At 39.1% G+C, this 21,639-nt stretch overlaps 1 protein-coding gene across 2 annotated transcripts in view; it reads right to left on the bottom strand.

Moving 5' to 3' along the window:
• Window positions 1-8,814: 8,814 nt before the first annotated feature.
• LRMDA (leucine rich melanocyte differentiation associated) overlaps window positions 8,815-21,639 on the bottom strand; it is a gene marked incomplete at both ends in the record, with an annotated part of 1,107,765 nt that continues 1,094,940 nt past the window's right edge. For both annotated transcript variants that reach the window (XM_080695153.1, XM_080695152.1), the window contains one exon: window positions 8,815-8,894. In XM_080695153.1, the coding sequence (XP_080551279.1) occupies window positions 8,815-8,894 (80 nt within the window). The remainder of the gene's footprint in view (window positions 8,895-21,639) is intronic.

Here is a 21,639-nt window from a genome sequence, read left to right as displayed (position 1 = left end):
GCATACAGGTATTTCTTCAATATGCTGATTTCATTTCTTTTGGATATGTACCCAAAAGTGTTCTCCATATTAGCTGTGATAATTTACATACCCACCAACAGTGAATAACAGTTCCTTTCTCCACATCCTATTTTTTGCCTTTTTGATAATAGCCATTCTAACTGGGGTGATGTGATCTCAATGTGGTTTTGATTTGCATTTCCCTGATGGCTAATGATATTGGGCACGTTTTCATAAATCTGTTGGTCATTTGTACTTCATTTGAGAAATGTATATTCAGCTTATTTGTTCATTTTTAAGTTGGATTATTATTTTTGTTAAGTTTTTTGTAACAAAATTGAGTTGGGGGGTCGCGAAGGAGGCAAACACCAACCACTTTACTAAAAGCGGCTTTCATCAGGCTAATCAACCGGCACCTTAGGGGAGTCTGCTGGCAATGGGGGAAGGGACCAATGAGCCACGCAGTCAGCAGAGTCCGCCAGTTGTCCTGGTCGGCTGACAGAGTCACATAGCAAAGCAGAAGTACCAATGCTTTAAGCAGGGGTGGGGGATTGGGGTAGGGCTTGCAGTGTGGGAATGCGGATTCTCTCACAACATCCATAATCTCATGAGCTCTGGAGTCAGCCTCTCGATGCCTGGAGTCTCAAGGCACCTGGATTCTAGCGATATCTCTGCTTCTGGCTTCCCTGCTGCAAAGTCGCGTGGGGGAAGGGGAGAACCCAACCTAATATATATATATTATATATATTATATATATATATATATATATATATATATATATATTCCTCATCTGACAAAATATATTAATTCTTTTGCAAGTATTTCCTCTCATTTTGCAGGTTTTTTCTTTACTCTGTTGATTGCTTCCTTTGCTGAGAGAAGCTTCTTAATTTACATAATCCCATTTGTCAATTTTTGTTTTTGCTGCCTATGTTTCTGGGATCCTACCCAAAAAGTCTTTGTCTAAATCAATGTCTCAAAATGTTTCTCCTATGTTTTCTTTTCTTATATTTTTATTAGTGTATCATAGTCTCACATCATAATGTAGTTATGTGGTCACTACACAGTGGTAGTGACATGCATGCACGCAGCACTTGGTGGACTTTCCTTATGTTTCACTAGTTTCAGATCTTATGTTTAGGTTGTTAATCTAATCTAACTTTTGTAGAGATGAGAGTCTAGGTTCAGTCTTCTGTATATGCATATCCAATTGTTCCAAAAAATTGATGGAAGAAAGTTCCTTTTTTTTTTTTTTTTTTGTCAAGCCTTGGTTAGCTGCGGCTACAGGGGCTTATCTCTGGGATCTCTAGTCTGTTCCATTGGTCTGCCAGTATCATGCTGGTTTTAAATTTATTTACTTATTTTTTGCTGTAGCTCTAAAATATCTTGGAGTCAGATTATTGTGATGCTTCTAGCTTTGTTCTTCTTATTCAAGATTACTTTGGCTATTTGCGGTCTTTTGTGATACTAACAAGTTGTTTTATAGTTCTGTGAATAAAATTGTTATTAGTAGTTGTGTTAATATAAAAATTGGCATGAATCTGTAAATCACTTGGGATGATATGAATATTTAACCTGATTAATTCTTCCAATACAAAACAATGAGAAGTTTTTCCATTTCTTCATATCTTTCTTAGTTTCTTTCATTGCTATTTTTTAATTTTCAAAGTCACTTATTTCATTAAATTTATTTCCTTTTTATTTTTTAGGTTATCTAAGTGGAATATATTTCATAATTTATTTCTCAACAAATTCATTATTGTTCATAAATGTGATTGATTTTTGTACCTTAATTTTGTGTCGTACAAATTTATTGAATTGGTTAATCAGTTCTTTTTTTCTCCTTTCTTTCTTTTATTTCTTTCCTCTTATTTTCTTTTTTGTTTTTGTGCTAGAGATTGATTATGATTTCTAATTGTCTTTTGGGGGAGTCTTTTTTTCCATGTAGAGAATCTGCAAAAAAGAGAAAATTTAATTTCTTCCTTTATATTTGCATGTTTTAAAGTTTTCTTTTTCTTGCATAATTGCTATGGCTAAAACTTCTGATATTACATTTAATAAGAGCAGTGAGAGTGGGAATCCTTATTTGCTCCAGTTTTAGAGGAAGTGTTTTCAGCCTTTTGACCTTTCAGTATAATGTTGGCTATGGGTTTGTCATATATAGCCTTTAGAATCTTAATTTGTAATTCTTAATTTGTAATTCTTCTACACCTAATTTGACCAAAGTTTTCATCATGAAGAAATATTAAATTTTATAGTTTATTCTGCATCTATTGATGTGATCATATAATTTTGACTTTCATTTTGATTTTTGACATTTACTGATTTGTATATGTTAACCATCCTGTATCCTTAAATGAATCATACACACACACACACACACATACATACATATATATATATATATATATATATATATATATATATATATTTTTTTTTTTTTTTTTTTTTTTTTTGCGGGTTTGGGGATGGAACCCAGGGGCATTCAATCTCTGAGCTATACCCCTTGCCCTATTTTGTATTCTTTATTTTGAAACCAGGTCTCACTGAGTTGCAGAGGGCCTCACTAAGTAGCTGAGGCTGTCCTCGAACCACGATCCTCTGGTCTCAGCCTCCCAAATGCTGGGATTACAAGTGTGCGCCACCATGCCTGGCTAAATGAATCATATTTGATCATGGTTAATGACTTTTTGAAGTGCTATTTAACATGCTTTTTAGTATTTTGTGGAGAATTTTTGTATCTATGTTTATTAGAGATATTAGTCTATAATTTTCTTTCTTTGTTTATCTCTCTGGTTTTGATGTCATGGTAACAATGGCCTCATAGAATGAGTTTGGAAGAGTTTTCTCCCTTTTAATTTGCTGGAATAGTTTGAAAAAGTTACTGCCAGTCCTTCAATTTTGGTAGAATTTAACCACTAAACCATCAGTTCTTGGGATTTTTTGTTGGTAGACTTTTTTTTTTTTTTTTAAGTGTCGGAGATTGAGCCCAGAGACATTTTTATTGGTGAACTTTTTATTACTGATTCAATCTCATTACTCAATATTGGTCTGTTCAGGTTTCCTATGTTTTCTTGGTTAAGTTTTAGAAGGTTATGTGTGTCTATAAATTTACACTTTTTTCTGAGTTTTCTAATTTGTTGGTATATATCTGTTCATAATAGTTCCTAGTGAATTTTTTTGTTTCCATTGTATCAGTTATAGTATCTCCCTATTCACCTCTGATTTTATTTGGAGGTTATCTATTTTTCTTGTTTAGTCTAGCTAAAAGTTTATCAGCTTCATTTATCTTTTTAAAAAAATTCTACTCTGTTTTACTGATTTTTTTGTATCTTGTGTGTGTGTGTGTGTGTGTGTGTGTGTGTGTGTGTGAATGTGTGTGTGTTACTAAGGACTAACCTCAGGAGTATTCTACCACTGAGCTAAAATCAGGTTTAGATTTTCCTTTCTTTTTTAGGTCCTTGAGATGTATTATTAGGCTGCTTATTTAAAATATTTCAATTTTTTGAGGCATGTACTTACTGCTATAAATAACCCTTTTTATAAATTTGTTTGTGGCTTTTGTTGGTGTGTTTTGGTATTGTGGTTGAACCCAGGGCCTCACACATGCAAGGCAAGTGCTCTACCAGTGAGCTGCAGACCCATCCTAAACTTCCCTCTTGCTACTATTTTGAAGTAATCCATAAGCTTTGGTTTGTTGTGTTTTTATTTTTATTTGCCTTGAAGAATTTTTAAAATTCCACTTTTGATTTCCTCAATGACCCATTTTTCACCCTATAGCATGTTGTTTAGTCTCCAAGTAGCTGTATAAGTTCTAAAGTTTCTTTTGTTGTATTATTTTATTATGCTGAGGAAAGATACATTATATAATTTTTTAAAAATTGTTAAGACTTGTTTTATGGCCAAGTTTATGGTTTATTCTAGAGACTGTTCCATGTGCTGATAAAAATAATGTATATTCTAAAGGAGTTAGATTAAATATTCTTTAAATGTTGTTTAGGTCCACTTGATTTATAGTGTAGTTTAACTCTATGTGTGTGTGTGTGTGTGTGTGTATGTGTGTGTGTGTGTGTTGTTTAATTTTTGTATAGATAATCTATCCATGGATGAAAATGGTGCCTTGAGGTCTCCCACTATTATTGTATTGGGTCCTATCTCTTTTTTTAGAGCTAATAATGCTCATTTTATAAAATTTATATGATTCAGCATTAGGTGCATAAGTATTTACAGTTTATTATATCTTCTTGTTGAATTGATCCCTTGATAATTTATAGTAACCTTTTTATCTTTTTATAGTTTTGTCGTAATCTCTTATGTTTGATATAACTCCTCCTGCTCACTTTCAGTATGCATTTTTGTTCATCTTTTCCTGTTCTTTTAGTTGAGTGCATAGTATATTACTTATAAATGTTTTGACTGTAATCTGTGGCCTTGGTCATGTTGTATATAGCATAGACAGAGAGCTCCTCTGACTGGAGGGCCATATGAGGGAGAGTGCTCGAGTGGTCTGGGTGAATGTGTTACACACAGCAGTGGAGGTGAGCACTTGAGGGGTGGCCACTTTAGCAATTGGAATAGTGCCACCAGAACCATGAAGCTAAGTGGATGCTTCCTCAGCAGTGGCAGCAATGGAAGCGTGATGCACATGTGCTTCAGCCAAGTCATGGGGGGCTTGAACCTGCATCCTTAGTCCCAGTGGTGCTGGGAACCTTGTAAAACATTAACAAGCTGTAGCTCACTTAGAGCAAAGATGATTCTATTTTGAGGAGAAAATATTCCTACACCTCACTTTAGTGCTGACCATCTGAAAATCTTTTTAATTAACATAAAATTGTCTTTTCTCTTTACTTCCTCAACTCCCCATTTATCCATAACCACCAAGATTCTACATTAACTCTTCTTTATCTTTTTTTTTTCAGTACTGGGGATGGAAACCAGGGGCATTCTACCTCAGAGCTACACTCCCAGCCCTATTTCTTATTCTTTAGTTTGAAACTGGGTCTCACTGAGTTGCAAAGGGCCTCACTAAGTAGCTGAGGCTGTCTGCAAACCGTGGTCTTCTGGTCTCAGCCTCCCGAATGCTAGGATTCCAAGCACTTCTCTATCTTCTCTCTTAGCATTATCCATTTGTTGCCATTTATATCATCCCTATACTTGCAACTCTCTACCACACACACTCTATACTTAGAATTTCCTCCTCTCTTTCTTAGCAAAACTCCCTTGTTCTAAGATATTTGCTCTCCAGGCCACATTCCATGCTGTTTGAAAGAATTATCACATTTTGATGTGTTAATTTGTACAAATAACATAATTTATTACCTAACTCATCATCAGTGGGACATTTAGGATTGTAATTACCCAAATGCATACTAACAATATTGGGAAATTTCAAATAAAGTCATAGCAAGACCTTGGACAGGTGGTTGCATTATACTACTGCCTCACCATAAGTGATTACTGATGCATTAGAGGGAACTTATGGTACTGAACCAAGTGTTCATGGCTTGATTGTCACGCAAGCAAATGATCAGTATGCTTTGTACTCCTCTGGTCTCATTTCTCTTTCTTAGAGTAGGTTACAGCATGATAATAGAACAAGTTAAAAAGACCAGAATTAAGTAATGGAAATACTTTTCTTCAGTTAATGTGACTCCTTGAACAAAAATTGAGAGAAACAGGTGGCAAAGGTCACACTGGGTCAGCTGAAATGAATGTTCAGCATGGAAGAGTCTCATTGGACCCTGCTGTATCCTTCCTGGGCATGAGGCAGTGAAGCAGACATGACTTAAGACTGTCCTTGTGAGTAGCACCTTGTAAACAGTTATCACTTTGATGAAAAGAACCCTGTGGATTGTTTTTGATCTTCACATTAACAAAGAAGAGAAAGACAGCCAGGTTATTTCTTAGAAAGAAAAAGTCATTTTCCCTTGAAAATGTGCAAGATACATTTCTACTAGAAACCACACACACACACACACACACACACACACACACACGCACACACACACACGTTCATCCATAATCTGCAGTTTTCTTTCTTTTATTCCTTACTACACACACGAATATGTGAAAATACACAACACTCAGACATGTTGCCTGATCGAGTGATAATCTCTTATAATGTGTGTTTCTATTTAAAGCAACAAACAGATGGAGGGTTTATGAGCAAGGCTGGCAAAAGTAAAAGCAAATGATCACAATAGTTGTACTTTTAATCGGATTCCCCACAATCTAAAACATTATTCCCCATAGAACAAATTGCTCTATAAAATTGCTCTATAAAATTACGTTACTTAGGAGAGAGATAGTCACCCTGACATTGCTGAGGCGTAAGAGAACACTGCCGGGTTCCCTCCACTCAGATCAGCATCCTGGGGGAGGGGAGACAGGGACAACCAGGCACCTCGATCCCTAAAGAAGATCAGTAGGACAGGGGGAAAGGATGAGAAAGCAGATGTAAAAGGGATATGAAACATGTCTGAGCTTTGATTGAATTTATTACCTTTTAATTTTCTATTCTGTAAAACAAGGTTTGGGAAATTCTTACAGATTCAGAATAAACATGCAACATGGCTTCTTCCTCTGCCAACTTAGATCAAAAGTCTCGCTCTTGCACAGCAGATCTTGCTTAACAAACAGTGGAATTGTAAACAACCCAATGCTAATTCATTATCATCATCCTTGCTTATGAGAAACAAAACTCACTATAATTCTATCAATAAGATAAATATGCTGCAACGATGGCCTTTATGTAAATTATAATTACAGCTAATCTTAATTAAAGTTATTATACCATTCAGGAAGGAAATAAACAACCCAAAGAGAAGGAAGCAGTGTGGTCAATAACTCACTCCAAAATATTTTTTTGCCTCCAAAGCTCACATTGAGGGAGACATTCCTGCACATGATACAAATGGTTCTGACATTAAGAAAAGTAAACAAGTAAGAAAAATAAAGATGGAAAAATTCTGTGGTCAGTTCACAAGTGCTTTTTTATTGTTTGAGGCAGGGTTAAAGCTTTTTATAAAGACAAGGATATATGTGCCGCTAGATTGGATATGACACCGGACTAGTCTAACTGCCCTTGCACAGAGTTCTGCTGCCCATAATATGCCATGGACAAAACACGTGCTGATGCTTCTAAACAAAGAACCAGGGTGGGACCTAGTACAGCTCATTTAAAGCACCATCTCACAGCTGTTTTGCAGATCATACAGGGAAAAGATACTCAGCTGTAGCTATTAATGGATTGGAGAGATGAAGGCAAACATTCAATAATCTCCAATTATTAATGGTCTCGAGGATTCTAATGTTAACTAGTCTGAACAGTTGACTAATGGAGGTTGTGTAACATACAAGCGGGACTGCTGCCAGCCTCAATACATGTCATTCTAGGACTGTGTTGACTCAGTAGGCCAGAGGCTATGTAAATGGACTAGAGCTGAGAAAGGAGGTTCTTCTTAAACAGTTCAGAAATTCTGAGTCCTGGAAAACTGGTACGAGACCAACTCTCCAGTAACTTGGTGTCTATAAATTGGAGGGATTCTTTTCCAGGCTTGCTGTCCTACTACCAGGGGACCAAGGACCATGAACACAGGTCTAAATACAGGGAGCAAAAAGTAAATTCTATTGTGCCAAGAGCAATTGGCCTTTTAAGTATCTTCTAGAATAATCTGACTTGGGCACCAGTGAGTTCAATAAAAGGGAAATATGACCATGCATATTTCCCTTGTGACATTAGTGATGTAACAGTCAATGATGAAAAAAGTCAAGGTGACATCTCATAAACTGTTCTTCTAATTTCTGAGAGGTCCAGAGGAAAACATGAGATTCAAGGGGTTTACACCTATAAAAACTCTGCGGTCTAGTGGATATTTTCTATACTTCTCATTTTGTTTTTCGACCTCCTGACCCATCACTCAATCTTCATCTTCTCACTACTATTAAATGGTCTCCAAAGGTACAAGGAAGCCTCACACAAATATGTCCATAGGCATAAATAGAAGTGCTTGTGCTTAAACAATAAATAAATAAGAGTCCCCGGTGTAGCCGAATCCTTGTGTTGAGAAGGATGCCTCACCCTGCATCACATTCAGGGCAAGAAGTAGATTTGAAATGAATGAAATAAGATAACGCCCATGCTCTTTAGTCAGGGGTTTAGGGAAAACTATTTAATATAGGGGTTGTAACAGCCAGAAGCCAGCTGTAAATGTATGACCTGGCTAAGAAGTTATCGCTTCTGTTTTTTTAAAGAATTGCAAACAGAACTGCATAATGCTAAAGAAGGGGTGGAGGTGGAATTATGCATATGCGGAATATGATTTAAGGGGAATGAGAAAGTGCCCTTCTTTTAGTTTTTCACTAAAAATAAACCCATGGCACAATGATGTCAGAAAGATCTTGACTCAGTAGGCAAGCTGAAGGCAGTGTCTCTCACTAGACTGCAGCCACTGCGCATGCCCAGGGAGGCCCCAGGTGTGACCTCTGCTCCCTGTGAGCAGTGCGGGGACCAAGCAATCTATCATGGTGCTCATGCTGTCAACCCTGGTGTTTCGCCGCTGCTGTCTGCCACCCTGGTGGATGAGACCTGCTTAAGGGCAATCATGTCAATCTCTCTGTGACCACTCAGTCTAGGGCAGAAGGATGATCTTGACAGGCCTGGCAAAGTCAGCACAAGGTACCAGAAGCTGAAGTCAAAGCCTCCCCACAGAGATGCAAGGTAGGCCATTGTCGTTTCTTTAGCTTTTCTTTATTTCTGCTTTCCTTTTTTGCTTTTACTTTCACAAACTAGGCTAAGGTACATGGGATGTGGCTTCAGAGCTGATCATCTCGGATGAACCTGTTGCCCTCCGAGTTCTTCCCATAGTAAACATAGCGGCACTTCCCCAGGACACCTATTAAGAAAAAATAAAAACAAAACATCATTACAGGTGGCACAAGTAATAAAGAAGGAAAATGCAGGAGCTGCGCGCAAAATGCATGCAATGCCATCCCAGGCCCGATGGGTGAGGGAAAGTGGAGTATTCTCCAAAAGAAAAAGGCTACCTTCTGGTCCTCGAGTGGACACTCAGAATGGCATTGCCAACAATAAGTTCCTAGGAGAAGCATGTTTTTTGTGTGGTTTCTGTACCTCAGGGGCCCTTCTAATTTGGCACATTACTTCCCCAAATATAGCATGGCCCTCTCTTCTCTCTCTGTTCCTTTCCTAGATTTTCTAAGAATGGAAAATTAAGAGTTTAAAGATGGACCTGACCCAACCAGAAGATACAGAATAATATTCCCAGAATGTGATAGCTCTGATGTCCTTTAAGCAACACGCAGGATGATTGAAGGATAGAAGTGGTGTTGACAAAATACCACAGAGTAACAAGAGCCCTTGATATTAAATGTCCTCCTTTACAGCCATTCTGAACTCTCTTCTCAGGGTAGAATACATTCAATTTTCATCTTCAGTTTTGCATTATATAATTTTGGGCTCTGTATACAACCTACCTCTCATTCAAGGAGATTGTAGGGGACTTACATTATGAAACACACCCCGATAATACAGCCAGAGTTTTTAATCAACTCATTATTTATTTAAATACACCCAAGAAATTACCTGTTACAGTCACTGGGAAAACCTTACAGAATTATTAAAGAAAAAAAGCAGTTTTTCCAAGAAAACACTTATAACACATTTGGTTTTTGCTTTTGTTTTGTTTCGTTTGAGACAGTCATACTATATTGCCCCACTGTTCTTGACTTCACAGGCTCAAGTGATTCTCTAGCCTCAGCCTCCCGAGTGCTAGGACTTCAGGTGTGTGCTGCTGTGCTTCCATTTTGCTTTTTGTCATCCTTTACTTTTCTTCTAACTTTAGAAAAGCTTTTTTAGTTGGACAGAGTTTTTAGAACTTGAATCTTGAATCTCTGAAGTGTAAACAACTAGGTGGGGGAAGGAAGGAAATGTCCATAAAACATCAATCTATGTTCCACAAAAATCTGCTTGTGAAAATAGCTACCTATATGCATGGTTATTTTTCCCCCATCTGTGTGATAGTGTGAAATCAACAAGCACCACTCTTTGTTAATTTGGGATAAATTAGCACTCGAAATGAGCCAGGTTCTTCATATCAGCAGACTTAAAGAATAAATATTTTAGTAACTGTAAAAGATGTTTCTCTACTACACAACCTAATTTTTTCAATAAAAATTAAATGAGTCAGAGCTTTAAGGATTGGTAGGATGCTTCCTGGTTTTGATGGCTTTGGACAAAGTTGGAGCTTGCTGGGGTCCTGGGATCTCTTTGCATTTGAAAGAGGAAGAGCCAGTATGACACCATTCGGCTGGCCATCATTACTTCCTACTTCACTGTGGCTCCCCCTCCCACTTCGCTATGGGAGGTCCCCAGTCCCCTATTTCTGCTTTTCAGTACTGGTCTGGTACCTGGAAGTCCTGAGCTCAAATGTGTTTTCACTGACCCTTCTTGGGGACTAAATTATTCTTTTAGCTGTTGGAACTGAGCTGTTTTCCTTTATTGTGCTGAGTTACATAGCACTCAGGGTTGTGCCCTTGGAACAACATCTCCTGCATCCTGGGTGGGAGTGCCTCAGATGGATGGGGAAACCCACTGGAGGCAGCCTCAAAGAATCTGGAAGTATGAGACCAGTGGTTGTTAATTTTCTATGGCACCAGGACAGTAAGGATTTTTATAAAAAGAAATGAGTAGGGGTGTTAAATATCATAAAAAACACAGTCATTGTCTTGAGCAAAACTTGAAAGGTGCGCACACGCACACACACACACACACACACACACACACACACACACACACACACCATGGGTACTCTCTCCTGTAAACGCTCCAGTGCACCCAGGATGCGATTTCTTTCCTTTCCCCTTTCTCCATGGTGAACTTCTACCCTGGATCTCGCCATGCAACAGATGGAAGCAGTGCTCCTGGAAGACGGGCTGTAATGTGTTCTGAGTCACATTCCCAGACCTTCTTTCTGCTTGGCATTGATAAAAGTCCTTTTTAAGGCCTGCCTTGTTTCTTTGGGCCTGGAAGCAAGAATGTTTATAGACATCCTGGTGAGAGAGGGCTGTTTGATGAATGCAGGAGACTGCGGCTAGGTGTCAGCACTTGGAAAATGAGGCAAGGACATGAGGTATTAATATTGTCAATGATCTCTTGACGGGAAAACAGATACCGCACTCAGTGTCAGATTTAAATAGACATCAAGTGCATTAATGACAAAAGGGCAGACTTCAAACAAAGGGGCTGTGTGGTGGGGAGCCGAGTTCGTCTGGGTGCTGGCAATAACCCGATCTGAAAAGACACTGTCAGGGCTAGAGACAGGCCCAGGATTGTGTGCCGTGACAGAAAACAGAGATACTGACAGAGATACCAGCGCCATATTATGCCGAGGATACTCTAACACTGTCTGCAGCTCTAACACAAGCTGACATCGCTCCCTATCACTTGGGGTCTTCCATGCTGGCTCCTGCAAAACATTTCTCCCCAGCTATCTTTCAGAAACTCACTGTGGCCGCAAGGTTTCTGGCAGCCCTGGTCTGTGGGGGCAGTGGAGTCGCAGGGCCCAAGGATAACCTCAGTCAGTCTAAATTTGGGCTTTGCAGGAGTCACACACTTGTCCCCACTGATATCTCGGCTATGTGAGGTGATCAGAGAGGGCCAACGTGTGAGGAGCTGTCACCTTGAATAAAATCCTTAAAGGGAAGACACTCGGTCCATAGGCTCATTCAGGAAGGCATGGGGATGGAATGAAACCCAGCTGCAGGTCCTTGCCTTGGGACCAAGCTGCTCTGGCTAGTGACAGTTAAATTCAGCCAAAACTTTTGCATCTAAAAATGGCTTATATTAAACAAGTGTAGTCTCTGTGTGTGTATAGGGGAAGGATACTGGGGACTGAACCCAAGGGTGCCCTACCACTGACAGCTACACCCCCAGCTAAGTGACCTCTGAGTCACATCCCTATCCCTTTTTAAATTTTGTTTTGTTTTGTTTTGAAATGGGGTCTCATTAGGTTGCTGAGAGTCTCACTAAATTGTAGAAGCTGGTTTCAAACTTGTGATCCTCCTGCCTCCACTTCCAGGGTAACTGGGATCACAGGTATGCATCATAGCACCCAAAAAACATTGTCTCTCTTGCATTTCCTACCTAAGCTCACTGGGGGGGATGTGATTATTCCCAATATACATCTTTTTGGGCTCAAAAATAAGTCACTAAGAAGAGGTGGGCAACAACCCAGAACAGTCTCCTCTCGCCACGGGACTTTCGCGTTTCATGAACACTATTTGCGAAATAAGGCTCTGCTCATGAATTAAGCGAAGTGGCATTACAGGTTGCTCTGCCTCTCCACCACGGTAACTGCCCAACATTGAGAAAATCACAAAGGGACTGGTATGCCTGCTAACAGCATTTTTGTGGGGAGGTTGCGCTGAGGCTGGAATTTGGTAACCCACTGTTTGAGAGCCAGTAGGCCAGGGTTTCTGTGCACATCTGCAATGGATTCACTTGTTTGTATCTCCTCAAACTGTAACGTCTTGGAACTGGAGGGGGAACAACACATTTAATGGCATACGTGGTGTTTTTAATTAAAATATCTGGCTTCGGCCATAATAAGTGGCGCAGGCCCGCCATGCATCAGGCCAACGTGCAGATGTCTGTGCAGGATTTCTTTTCGGAGGCCCTGAAAAATGACAGCGTGCCATCCCCCAGGGAATCCTCTCCTGCCAAATGAGAGTCCTAATTTTTCTTAAGTAGCCAGCTTTCCCATCACCATAAGCTCTTAAAGCTATAATTATGAAAAAAATGTATTGGGAAGAATATGTTTTAAAGAGGCCTTTTATCTTTTCAACGTTTCCCCCCCTCTGGAACGGATGTTCTAATTATGCAGGTTGAGTTAGGACCCTGGGGCTGTCTAAGGGGGTGGGAATCAGCCCCTTTTCTTGGATGCAAGGCTGTGTAATAATTTCAGAGGCTTGGCTGGGGGGAAACCCTGAGTTTCCAGGGAAGAGAGCTCTTGTACACCCCTGCGTTGAATTCAGCACAGCTACCAGGATGCCCTGATCTCCTAGATGGGCTCACATTTTCACCTGCATCACCACTTTTTATTGGTAAGGTGAGGTGGGAAGATCTTTATTTAACTTTAGCCCTGCCCTTCATGGTTCTGTGGCCTGGTATACCTCTTATACTCACTGGGCTAGTTTTTCCATTTATAAAATGGGCACAAAGATAATTGTGAAGGTTCACTTTATTCCTGAAATAGATGGTTTAGTATTTTTAAACGTTTCCAACATGAAGATAAGGACATCGGGTCTAATACTACTAGATGGAGGAGGCAAATCTAAAGATGATTTGACTCACAATTTTTTTTTTTTCTTCAGTATAGGGAATGGAACCCAGGGGCATTCTTCCTCCGAACCTCACCCCCTGCCCTATTTTGTATCCTTTATTTTGAAACAGGATCTCAGTGAGTTGCAAAGGGCCTCACTAAGTAGCTGAGGCTGTCTGTGAATCTCAGTCCTCCTGTCTCACCCTCCCAAATGCTGGGATTTACAAGTGTGCGCCACCATGCCTGGCTCTGATCCATAATTTAATTTGGATTAAGTCAGTTCTTGAAACCTAGCTAGTGCATACCCATGTCCTGATCATGGAGGGAGCTCTGGGAGACTCCAAAATCCCCAAGGAAGGGGCTTGCACTAACCTTTTGGCAAAAGTCAGAGGTGAAGTGCTCACCTCTGACTGCCTCACTTCCCACCAGCTCTCATAGCAGCCCATCTCACAGCACCGTGGTGGTGGAGTGGAAGCCTAGTTGGCAGAGCAGGTAGCCTGCTGTTCACATATCAGAATGGGAGGGGGGGCAGGAGTAGAACATGCACAGACCCGTATAACACAGAGTGATGACTGAGCGCAAGCTGGACAGATAAATTTATATTTGCAAAATAGAGAAATTATCAACTTTATCATTACTTTACATTTTGATAATGAGTTTAAATGCTAGTATCATGTATATTTCTAAGTGTAGCTATATAATGACAAACTCAATCTGATTGTGACCACTGAGATCCTACCATAAGATGAAGGTATGAGATGGGTGGACAGAAGACTCCCCATAGAGCTTGCTGATATGAATAATAGAAAGGAACTAGGTTGCTCATGGCCTTTGAGGAAAGCGATGCTACTGTTGTGAAGAGGCAGATGGGCTCAGTGACAGAGAAGACAAGGGCATCAGTGGGGTACTTCCTGGTCCTTCAGGGGAGGCTCTAGAACAATATTTCCATGGGGCACTATGCATATCCATAAATGTGTCACCTCTATGATATGCTTCCTTCTCCCCCAACTCATACACACAGTGCCTAAAACAGTGCTTGCTACACTGGTGTGTGTGTGTGTGTGTGTGTGTGTGTGTGTGTGTGTGTGTGTGTTTTAAGAGAATCTACAAATGTGAAAATTTCCACTTTATACACTCATACTTTAAGCCTATGGTATGACTTCAGACCTTTGATATGTTTTAAAAATATAGAGAGATTGAATATTTGCCTTATCGAAGAAGGGGCTAGAGTAACCAGGTAACGGCCTGGCCTCCTAAATACTGGTGGTGTTTGCATACTAAATACTTTTCTCCCATGAAAACAAGGCAACCACGGTGTCTGGCTGAAGGGACAGCCCTGAGCACTGCAAGCATCACATGCTGAGAAGGGACATTGCCCAGAAAGCACATGCCTGGATCTTTGTCTTGTGCAGGCTGTGAGTAAATTGGGACCTGGAAGAAATAAACACCCACATTTATGATCTGGAGAAGGGACTGGAGCAATACCCCGAGGGCAGCCATGTGATGTGTTATCAGCTGGCAGCGGATGCAGCCGAGCCTACATCATGACAGTCTCCTAGCACAAGAAGATCCTCCTTCTATGTAAGCTACTTAGATACTAAGGCAAAATGAAAAGAAGAGCAACCTCACCAGGTTTTAAGGGAAGGAATTCCCTGGGAGTTTTATAGGAGGATAGAGTCCTTCCTATGAGGAGGGCCTATTTGTCTTTTCTCTGTGTGGCCTGTGGAGAAGACTCACGTTGGAGGTAAATCGTGCTGTCCATCTCACCCAGGGGATGAGAGAGAACACAGAGCCAAAGTCAGACTTCCTTCCCAAACTGGCCAAATGTAACTCCAGGTGAGCATCTAGGTTGATCATCTGCATCTTGGGCTGGAAGGGCTGCTACAATGTTTGGTAACTCTCCAAATGTCTTGGGTCTCCAGCTATCATTGCCACGAGTGGGGATGCACTGCCCACCATCCATGCCGAGTACTGCAGTGAACACCTTCAATCATTCTTCCTGCTTCTCCATTGTTCTCTAAAGCAACCCATGAGAGGCTCCTGGGGTTTTCCTGCCCCACTGTCATGCTGCACTGGTGGGCATTTAAATTCCACCATTTTAACCTTGTGATGCTTTGACTTCAGGCTTATAAATATAAACATGTAAACTAGACTGGTAATTTTCTTTGAAGAAAGCATTAATTATTCACAGCAAACTCCACTTAGGCAATTTAACTCCTTAATTTTTAAATGCAAAGTTAAACCATTTTTTTTTAACGTTGCATTCCTATTTTCAGTGGGAACCAGTCTCTTTTGTGTAATTTTTACATTAAAATTAAATCCCTCGATCAGCTTTCATCAAATATAACTTTTACCGTGGACATCTTCTGAATTTCTTTTCCAGTCATTTAGGTTTTCAGATTCCTGTTTCCTCCAATAAAAGTGCAATGGGGAGGCTTGCGTCTCACATTCAAGTGTAGTCAACACATTTTATTGTGTGTAGTGTTAGTTCACTTCCACTTCATTTTGTTTTCATTATTTCTACCAAGGCTAATTCCTCCCCATGAATTTCTGTGAGTTTCAGTATACTGAGACATAAATTGTGAACCAGTGTTTTTAGTCCATAATAAATTGTATTATATTCAAGGTTTAGTTGCTGTCGGCTTTCCTTCAGGTTGATTACTTCTACCAGTTATGTGTATCATAAATTAAAGGGTAGTTTTTATTCATTTCTTAGCACAAAGGTGAATGGTCTGGGTGCATGATAGGATTGAACTTATGCGGTTATGATATGTTGCTTTTTGCAGGCATCATGCACAAAAATTGCTTCCTGAATGAAACCCTACAGTATAGGCCACCCATTGAAGGATTCAGATTCAAACATATCCTGGAAGGAAACTGATAAAAAGAACACAGAGCATCCTATTGAGAAGAGGGCACTGGACTGAAATACTGAAACATTTCCTCTGGGGCCTGATGGGAGATGGAACCATGCAGAGAAAGAGATTAAGAGAAAGAGATTATATATTCTGCCAGGATCAATGCTAGGGCTCACCCCTACCCCGTGTGTTTGTAAGGAAGAGGCAGCAGGGGAAAGATCTTGGCAAACCCTGTCTTGCAGGTGATGGGTAGACAGAGCCGGAACACTCCCTCTGAGAGGCCTGCAAGCCGGATAATGGGTGACGAGAGTGGACAGACAAGTTGACATGTGGAAAACATGTTCTTGGGGCAACTGAAATAAGGCTTGTCATTTCAGAAGAAGAAAAGGAGATGGGAAAGGAAGAAGAGGAGAAAAAACACTGCAGAGCAAGTTTCTCCTCAAGAATGAAAAAAACCAAGTCATGAGAGCCAGAAGGGCTTGGAGTAACATATTCCAAACTCTGAAAGAAAATAACTTCCAGCCAAAAATTTCCTACCCAGCAAAACTTTCTATCAAATTAGATGGGGAAATAAGAAATTTCCACAACAAACAGAAACTGAAGGAATTTATGTCTTCAAAACCAGCGCTAGAGAAAATACTCAAAGAGATTACAAAGAAGAATTAGGTAACACACACCAGAACCAGAGAAACAAGATTTTCCATCCAACAGACAACTAAGATTGGTTATCTGTGGAGATTCATTATTTATGTTAGTCTTTTACCTATCTCTAAATTGTATTGTTTGCTTTTATTGTTGCTAATTTTTAGGATTTCTAGTTGGAATATTAATATAACTTCAGATATAGCATTTGGAAATATTTTATCCCATTCTATCAGTAACTTTTAACTCTGTATACATTGTCTTTGGATATACAATATTTTTTTATTTTTTAGGGAGTTTTTTTTACGCTTTTCTTGCCTGTGCCATTGAAATCATATCCAAGAAATCACTGCCAATTTCAATGTTGTGAGGTTTAATGACCCAGATTTTCTTCTAAAAGTTTATAGTATTAAGATTTATACTTAGGTCTTTTATCTATTTTGAGTTAATATTTGTATATGGTGTTAGGTAAGAGTCCAATTTTATTCTTTTTCATGTAATTATTATTTTTCAACAATATTTACTTAAATGATTATTATTTCCTCCACCAAATGTTCGTGGAATCCTTGTCAAAAATAACTTGACAATATATGGAAGAATTTATCTCTAGGCTTTTATTTAACTCCAATCGTTTATATATCTGCCTTTAGAACAGTACTACACTGTTTCAATTATTGTAGCTTTATATGGTTTGAAATCAGAAAATATACATCTTCTAGCTTTGTTCTTTTTTGAGATTGTTTTGGGTATCTAGAGTCCATATTCCACATTAGGATAGATTTTTTCTGAAAAATAAGTAAATAAATGTATGATAGTTTCACCTAAAAAAAAAGAAAAAGAAAAAAAATTCTCTGGTAAGAAAGAAAGCAAAAAGAAATATGAAATGTTGTCTTTAAGTCATCAAAATTTTGGTATCAGACAAATGAAACTGTTCTGTGAGATTATCATTGTTAATTTTGGATAAATTGCTATAATACTAGATGTCAACCACTAAGCCAAGCATGGGATGGAGGGATGGGGAGGGAACGGGGTGGGGATCGGGTAGGGGCTAACTGGGCGATGTGTGCATATATGTGTACAAAAGTATTTTTTATCCCATTATGATGTATGAATACAGTGCACCAATAAAAAAAATTTAAAAGAAAATGTTTTAAAATACACTATAAAAAAAAAAGAATGAAAATGCAGGCCCAAGTCCAAGGAATTCTTGTGCCACTGCTTGGATGTCCAATAGCAAGTTTCGCTCTCCCACCTTGAGCCTCTGGACCCTTGAGCCTCACCCAGACCTTGGACCCTGCAAAGTCCTCTCCACAACTAGAAAATATCAGGCAGCAGATTAAAAGTGTTCTGGCAACAGATCTTTCCGTAGTGTGAGTCCTGGAGAGGGCAGCGTTGACATGCTGATGCTTAGATGTCAATGGTGTTTATTTCTCTTTTCTTCGTTTTTGTATTGGGGGTCATGAGAGGGAAACAGGAACTAACGAGAGCCTGAGATCCAGGAAGGGGCCACTGGACCCTGTTTTGATGTCATTGGTGTGATAAGCTCTTATCTCTATGCGTGTTATATTTCAATCAAAAAGGAACACATAAATATAAGAGATCAAACTCTGCTGTAAATATTTCCTTGCTTCAAAAACCTCCTTTCCCCTCACAAATAAATTGCTAAGTCTTAGCAATCCGAGTTTTGTTTTTTATTCTCAGGTTACATTTTTGGTCCCAGATAAAAACAAAACCAGAAATAGTCTTTACTGTTGACATCCCTAAACAATGATTTACTTGTACTGTGCTGTAAGGATACTTTATTATGTGCTTTATGTCTTAAAAAGCTTATGCACAGAATGCCAAATTTTCCTCTAAAAGTGTTTCTTTTTCTGTATTGGAGAATTCTTGATCTGTGACAGAATTTGAAGCTCCTTATTTTAAGTAAATTCCTTCATTTACAAAGCAGGAAAATGAGGTTCCAAGAGGCTTCCTTAATAACAGCATGTAGCCATACCTTCTAGTCTAGAAATATCCCTATATCAATATTATATAAATATCTTAAATCACTATTATAGGATGCTCCCTTTAGGATAGGATGGAAGTTTTGCTTTTATTGCTTATTTTTCAAATGTATTATTTATTTACTAAGTTCTGTTCATAGTAACCAGAGGCTTCCTGTAAACCTCAAAGATCACCAACAACATGATTTAGGCTCATTCTTACCTATTATTCGTAGAGAGAAATGTGAACTGCAAAGCTGGTTTGGAGTGAGCATGCTTCCCTCTCCCCCATGTCTGTATTCTAAGCGGGGCTTAATGGATTTGAGATGGGCTGGATTCCAAAGTGCATGCTGAGATGGGATGCAAATCAGTTAAGATTCTTGAAGTACCGTTCAGCACAGCTCAGTGATGGATGTTCCACAAACCAGGCTGTCATTCAAAATGGACAGTGGTCAAGAGGGATGACTTTACGTTTCCATTTCAATTTTTGCCTGAGAAAGTGGAGAAATCTTTCAGATAAACAGGATAGAGAAAAAAGAAAAAGAGAGGGAGGAAGAAAGGAAGAAAGGGAGAGAAAGAAAGAAAGGAAGGAAGGAAGGAAGGAAGGAAGGAAGGAAGAAGGAAAGAAAGAAGGAAGGGAGGGAGGGAGGGAGGGAGGAAGGAAGGAGTTATACCCCTTCACTAGCCTCACCTTTATCTCTGCATTCATCTTTTCCACTTCATCTGAAGTCAGACATATCACCACTAGAGGGCAGCATAAATTTAGGGAAAAAAACAGCTGCTTTCTTTAAAATAAATAAATTAAAGTCGGCAACTATTCAGAGAGGGCCATTAAAGCCACCCTCTGCTTTTGGTCACCAATTATAGGTTCTGTAATGATCAATATGTCATGTTTACTCAATGTGGGGTGAGGGCTTTCTAGAAACGAGGCTTCAAGACACCTCCGTCACGCACAGTTTTGGATTTCTTTTGCTTCAATTTCAGGGACTGATGTTCTGTCCTATTGATTGCTTTAATTTATCTTCCAGGCTCAAGGGCTGGGGATTTTTGCATATAACCTGCATAAATGTAAAGAAGTAGGCAAACTAACAAACAAACGAAGGTTTACCTTCATTTCTTAGGAAAACAAGATCATTTTTACTATAGAATTTCAAAATGAAAAATGCTGTACGCAATGACACTGCTATCACTTCTTAGTAAAATAATAATAACACAATAAAACAACAACACAAATCACAACGACCTCCCTTTAAAGTCCCTCTTTGCCTAAGACCCACTCAGCCATTGTCTTCACTCTGGTGAAGATTTATTAGAAAAGAGAGACAGAAGCCATTCAAGTAAAAGAGTAATACTACTTCCAGCTGCTGTTTGATCGTCATTTCATCCCCGTCATTCTCTGGCACATGAACCAAATGACTATTTTTATACCTGGACAACAATTAACCAGCTCCCTTTAAGAGGTATTCGTGGCTTCCAGAGATTTTAAACCTATTATTGTTTTTAACTAAAAAAAAAGTATGACATTCTAGGAAATGGCTCTGTAAATTAGAATTACAGAGGATGAAATAAATGGGTGCATTAAATCAGGGGTAAAGAGTTAGTGGATTTGTGGGCACAGAAAGTCAGAGTTGGGTCCAGGGATGACCCTCTTTCAGCCAAGAGGCCCCTGGAGTGGTCAGGGAAGCAAGTGTAACGTGTCTCTCACAAGAAGCTTTCTTCCCTTTGACTGCCCCAATAGAGCAGTCATGCCATCTGTGATTGACTAGCCACTAGAGGAAAGCTGGGCTCCAGTTAATTAAATTATCTCATTAACTCATGGTTAACTAGAAACCTTCTTGAGTTTTCCCTCACACATAACATCCTATGTAAAATCAAAGTCAATTTCACCATCTTACGAGGCACATCATAGTGAAGACAACTGAGTATTTATAATGAGGGTCATTCAGATAGGATATTTACCTGTGGGGGAAGACCATAGACTGAACGTTTCTCGGGGTACTAGGGTCTTCTGTTTATATGAACTCCAAAAGAAAGGAGATAACAGCTATTTGCCTACAGATATTAAAGCCTAGGCATAGTGGGTAGCTAATGAATGTGTGTGTGTGTGTGTGTGTGTGTGTGTGTGTGTGTGTGTGTATGTGTTATAAATTAAAAGATCTCCTGATACTTCTTCTTAAACCCCAGCATTTATCATATATCTCTGGACATTACAGGTAAAAGAACTGCATGAGTTGGCCCCAGGATTATGGTGGTTCTCTGACTTGTCAGGCATAAGAATCACCTAGAAAACTTGTTAAAACAGACTGGGTCAGTGCCATTCCTAGAGTTTTTGATTTACTAGTCTGAGTTAGGACTAAAATATGGCATTTTCTACAAGTTTTCAGATGATGCTAGGGGACTATTTTTTTTAAATGCTGTTCTATGACAACCTAAAGAAATCCCCTTCAAATTAAATATTTTCCTTATAAAATTAAGCCTATTTAAATTCAGAGATTAAAATAGCTGGTTAATTGTGGATTGTATTGTGTTGAGTTTTGGTAAGCAAGAATTTTATTTTCTTCCAAGAGCACTCAGAAAACAAATGGCACCTAAACTAAAAAAAAAAAAAAAAAAAAAATCAGCAAGAATGAAAGGTTGCCCTCTAAAATAAAGCAAAAAAGAAACATGAAAGTTTTAACTGAAGTGATGCACAGATTACATTAACAGGAGAAAAAATCGAAAAGATATTTTGGATAAAGAGACTAGGACTGAACCTGCAAACCATTATTTATGAAGTATAAGGGAAGAAAGTGCTTACAGAAAAAAATTTCCAGAAAGTCT

The sequence above is a fragment of the Muscardinus avellanarius genome, assembly GCF_963383645.1.
Source record: "Muscardinus avellanarius genome assembly, chromosome: 4".
Lineage (NCBI taxonomy): Eukaryota > Metazoa > Chordata > Mammalia > Rodentia > Gliridae > Muscardinus > Muscardinus avellanarius.
The sequence above is the reverse complement of the archived record's forward strand: the minus strand, read 5'-3'. Positions and strand labels throughout refer to the sequence as shown.